This window comes from Takifugu flavidus, chromosome 16 (assembly GCF_003711565.1).
Source record: "Takifugu flavidus isolate HTHZ2018 chromosome 16, ASM371156v2, whole genome shotgun sequence".
NCBI lineage: Eukaryota > Metazoa > Chordata > Actinopteri > Tetraodontiformes > Tetraodontidae > Takifugu > Takifugu flavidus.
In genome coordinates, this window is record NC_079535.1 from 8,093,301 (window position 1) to 8,098,741 (window position 5,441).

Below are 5,441 nucleotides of genomic sequence, written 5' to 3' on the forward strand. Positions count from 1 at the left end.
GACAACATGAGCAACAAGGGCACAGACGCAGCGAGGATTAAAGCGGCTGAGTGCCACATGGCAGCGGCTGCACGTCAGAGTCACCTTCAGGATGTGCAAGAGACTAAAATCAATCCGGCACGGAAACGCTCCCAGTGCCTCTAATCAAGCTCCAATCCGTCACTTCCCAATCCGGAGGGACGGAGACCGCGCTCGTAAATCTACCCGCACTACCGGGGGGCTGCGTCTTCCCTCCCGCCAGGAGTGCAACAAGTGGCGTCCGGGCCTGCTGAGCAGATGACAAAGGCTGGAGGTAACGTCAGCCCCGAGCGCGGCGGTGCCAGGAACAACAGATGCTGACGGCAAACAGAACGTGAGTCATCACAAGGGCATTTGGTTTGACAGAGGCCTAAGTAGCAGTGGCTCTGAATCAACAGCAGGAAGGGCCCTGACGTGCACAAATAAACACGCATAGTGGCCTGCGCCATCGTCTGGTTCTATGTTTGCTCTGGCATCAGAGCCGGTCTGCGTCTTTTATTAAAAAAAAAAAGTCAAAAGTTGAGAGGCTCCCTCTCCTCTGAGGGCCTGCAGGTAGCTTTACTCCACATGGGAGCCCGCGTGTCAGCCGGGCCCAGGTATCCATAACTGCAGGCTGTGTGTGTGTGTGTGTGTGTGGAGAGGTGGGGGGAGGCGGCGGGTGATGAGGGACAAAAGGATCTTTTCAGGTCTGCCATGGAGGGGCAGGACCGTGGAGGTGGGGGGTGGTGGGGGGGGCAGAGGGATTTTCTTACCAATGATGCATGGATCTGACAATGTTCCTGCCTGGACATACCCAGAGGCATGTGTGTGTGTGTGTGTGTGTGTGTGTGTGTGTGTGTGTGTGTGTGTGTGTGTGTGTGAGTGTACATTACGTACAAATTCAATAGCTTCTAACAATGTCAACTTAATTTTCTTTCAAAAAATAAATAAACGCTAATTTAAGAGCAAAAATCCAACCCTGTGATACTGTCAGGACGCTGTGAAGGCCTTTGAGGCTCGAGGGCGTCTGCGCGTCCATTTGTAATTTTGTGTTAAGTCGAAGAGATGAAAGGACAAAAAAAAATGGAATCATAGTCAAGGAGCCACGGAGGGAGCGTGCACGTGCTTCGGCTCGGACTCCCGAATGTGGGGAGCGTCTTGTTCAACAGGAAGCTCCCATGTGACAGAGCTGAAAGAAATATTTATCACTTTCCTCCGGCGGGGATGAGTGACGCATGACCCAGTGTTCCTGCACAGAGAGGAGGAGGCTCACAGTGGACCCCCCCCTGCAGCACGTCAGCGTCGTGTGATTCACCTGATTAAAGAAGGGGGGGGGGGGGGGGGGGGGTTCAGAACTGGTGACAAACAGGTGAACGACAGCATGAGCAGGGTTGTGGCTACACTCCCTCAGTTCAGTGCAGGTGTCGCATCTTTACCCTTAGCTGATGGCTGGGGTTATTGACTTCTAAAACCTGGATTCTTGTGCTGCTTCTGTACACAATAAACAAACACACAAACGCTCCATCAGTGTAAACACAGCCCCCCCCCCCTCTTCCTGGCTGCTAATGGGCTGTAGAGGAGGGGTGTGCATGGCAGACACAACGGGAGGAAGTGCTATGGGATATAGGCTAATGAAATATACCTCACTCTCCAGGGCATCACCTCACCTATCCTGGGGAAATATCTCAAGTAACTCAGCCCCCCCCAACAATACCATCCAGCTCTCGCGGTGCCGCAGAGCAGCGGGCCCCTGCAGCTGTGTGCACTTCAGTTGTTCGCTGAAGCCGGAGTGACAGCAGCCAGAATCCGAGCCGCTGCTCTGCTCCCTCAGCTTTTTGTTGTCACACTGCAGACGGGGATAAAATACGCTTCTTGGTTCCGTGCAGGCGGGAAAAAAAGAAAAATATTCAGGAAATGAAAGCTGTAACACGATCCTGTGTGTGCCAAGCGTCTCCCCGCGCAGGGACAAAAGGGCCAGAGGAAAGCTGCTGGGTCTATTTTGGCCTTCATCTGATGTGAAAACCAGGGAAAGGACGAGAGAAAAGGCCTAAGACTGAAATGATTCTGCGTTATTAGGTTGCAGTTGGGGATGAAGTGTAATATTAGTGGCTGAGGGAGCAGCAGTGATGAACCGGAGCCCCTCGTCCCACAGATATTCATGCACCAAGCAAAATAAACTTCCACTTCTGGCCCCAGTTTTCCAGCAGAGGGAAAAGGCCTCCGTGGCTCGGCGCTCGCGGATCAGTCGACATCCCCCAAAAGAAGGGCAGGGAGATAAAGAGGTCAAAGCGGGCAGATTCAAACTTGCTTTACACACTCGATCGAAGAGGGGAGAGGTCACACATCAATATCATCCTTCTGAAAACTGTGGCTAATGGAGAAGAGACAGAAAAGGATCCACTGGTCCTCCCGCTGCCGACTCCTGGATTTGCAGCATGGTGTTGGCGGCTGGGGGGTAATTACCACGCTGTCTCTGAGTTACCACCACACCAGAGTGCCCCCAGCTTTGGAATGTCAGCTAAGCTCTGTTATTAGACACGCGGCTGCTGTACATCCACCACCCACCTACCCACCCACCTACCCACCTACCTACCTACCTACCTACCTACCTACCTACCTACCTACCTACCTACCCACCTACCTACCTACCTACCCACCTACCTACCTACCTACCTACCTACCTACCTAACCTACCTACCTACCTACCTACCACCTACCTACCTACCTACCCACCTACCTAGCCACCTACCTACCTACCTACTACCTACCTACCTACCTACCTACCTACCTACCCACCTACCTACCTACCTACCTACCCACCCACCTACCTACCTACCACCTACCTACCTACCTACCTACCTACCTACCTACCTACCTACCTACCTACCTCCTACCTACCTACCTACCTAACCTACCTACCTACCTACCTACCTACCCACCTACCTACCTACCTACCTACCCACCTACCTACCCACCACCTACCTACCTACCTACCTACCTACTACCTACCTACCTACCTACCTACCTACCTACCTACCTAGCCACCTACCTACCTACGTACCTACCTAGAAAGATATCATTAGATTTCACAGTTTCCTGGTGATGGAGATATTTGAAATTAAAAACAGTTACGTTCATTTGAAGACAGGAATTTATTTTGGAAAATGGGCCATGACCTTGGTTATGTTGATTTTTGTTTTATAACTGTACCTAATGATAGCAACATTAATCTAGCATTAAACAAAAATGCAAAGGATTACAAAACAGAATTAAGCTCAAATGAGAAAGAATGTGATGAAACATCAAATCAAAGTATGAGTTACAATTAAACGGTTATATGATATAACACAATGGTGTCTTGGGTAAAACTCTTGGATTATTGGAAACATTTGATTTTAGGAAAAACTGGACAGAACAGGAAAACGATCCTTTGCACTCCTTCACTTTCTAATTCAAATAAAGTCAAAGGTGTCAGATGAGGCCGAGCAGGTAAATGGGCGGTGTCACCAGCAGCAGGGTGATTGGAACTTTCTGCAGCTACAGGAGTTCAGCGTGAAGGACAGACGGGGAGTGCCTCTCTGACTCGGAGTTTGGCAGGTTTATAACCCAAGAGCACGTCTGAGAACGGCTCAAGGTGCTGAACTCAAACTTGGCGACAGCTGCAGAAACTGGAAACCAGTGAGTTTAAATATAGACCCCTAAAATCCCAACTGGTGCACTCGCCTTCCCAAGACACTTTTTACACATCCATTTTCACACCATCGACTTAGTCATTTGAGCAGAGGACCAAATTTAACGGAATGTTGTTTGTATACATGGCACAATAACACTTAATAAAGCACACATATATTCATTTTAACAGTTGTTTGTTGTAATGAGATTTAATTTGCCTAGTTAAAAGAGAGGTGGCAAATGATACGTGCATCATTGTCTACTGAGTGATAAGATAAGTGAACAAACAACAGATAAAATATTTATTTAACTGATGTTTCATTTAAACAAGTCAAACCCGCAACCGAACGGTGGATTTTATTCAAATCTGGAACTTTTGCACCATCTGGCGGTCAAAACTGACAATTACCTCAAAATTAACGTATGACGGTATAAACAATTTTAGTTGATTTTTGTAGATTATCAAAAATTAAAACCTACTATGGGTTAATTTTTATATAAAGTGTTTTGCTTTGGGTGGGTTACATTTGTAGTCGAGATATAAAGTAGAAATACTAATTCTTTTATTTGTTTTAAACAGATTGCTACTGCTGTATATTGATCTTTGTCTCCACTCTGTGGTCAAACTGCGGTACAACACAAACAAAACGAGCTATTCTCGGGAATATTTTTATTATTTTAAGCTACCTTTAGATCCCAAGAGCTTCCCAAGATCGTCCGATAAAATGACTACAAATCTAGTGCTCAAGTACTATATAATATTGTACACAGCAGTAGAGGCACAAGTGTCCAATATATAAACATCATTCACTCATTTAAATGTTTTCTTCAGTGTAGAGGTCAGAGTCTCCAGAAGGTCCCAACAATCCTCCAGCATTGGTGGGTTTAATTCTGTTTTGGGCAAGTTTCTCATTTGAGCATTGAACGTCTATCAGGGTACAATGCACGTTGCCTTTCGAAGGGTCAGATATCCTGTCACAACATCAGTGGGGAGAAGACGAATGTAGGAGAACTCCTCGGAAGAAGTGAAGCGTAGCTTTGTCTGAGGATCTGTGTAGTTTGCCTAAGGAAACAGAACAATATTCAGTATGTGGTTGTTTCGCAAAATACATTCATTTTGTTTTAATGCACAATTACCATTAGTCCAGAGATGTCGGAATATTTTTTGGATGGCTTCAGTGATGGTGGGGCATCAATACTGTAGTCTGAGCACAAATAATACATTTTAAAACAGAAATAGACATTTGTTTTTCACACAATTCTCAGAAGTACTAAAGGCAGCTACGCAGGTGTGGGAGACTTTTGAATAAACTCACAATTAGGATCACTCAGCTTCCATGGTAAAGTTCGCTCCAAAGCCAGAATCTGTTTAAGATTTTTCCACGTTCTGTTCTTTTTCCCAGCTGCTGCTCCACCGATCCCAGAATGCTATCGAGAGGGAAGGAGAAGAGTAGAGACAGCACATTTGGAGTAAGCCAGGAGACAGGAATACACCACACACATCACCACAGCCTGTCACCATGAATGCTGGGTCCTTGAAGGGCGGAGGTTTTGCTGTCGACTCTGTGTTGACAGTCGGACCACTGTCAGCTGCTCCCTCAGCCACCGACTCCACCACTGTTATCTAGTCGAACATGAAAGATAACATCAGTTCAGGCAGACAGGCACAAACTATGTTCCAGTCATTAATGTCATTATTTCAGTGGGATTATGTAAAGACTCTAAACAAGATAAATAAGACTGCAATGAACACAGAATATACGATTTAGTTT

General features: G+C 46.7%; 1 protein-coding gene across 1 annotated transcript in view; it reads right to left on the reverse strand.

Moving 5' to 3' along the window:
* Window positions 1-4,324: 4,324 nt before the first annotated feature.
* ino80c (INO80 complex subunit C) overlaps window positions 4,325-5,441 on the reverse strand; it is a 1,612-nt gene continuing 495 nt past the window's right edge. Inside the window, exons 2-5 of the mRNA XM_057059431.1 lie at window positions 5,189-5,293; window positions 4,986-5,097; window positions 4,807-4,874; window positions 4,325-4,732 (exon numbers count right to left, since the gene is read on the reverse strand). Of these exons, the coding sequence (XP_056915411.1) occupies window positions 4,601-4,732; window positions 4,807-4,874; window positions 4,986-5,097; window positions 5,189-5,293 (417 nt within the window). The 3' untranslated portion in view covers window positions 4,325-4,600. The remainder of the gene's footprint in view (window positions 4,733-4,806; window positions 4,875-4,985; window positions 5,098-5,188; window positions 5,294-5,441) is intronic.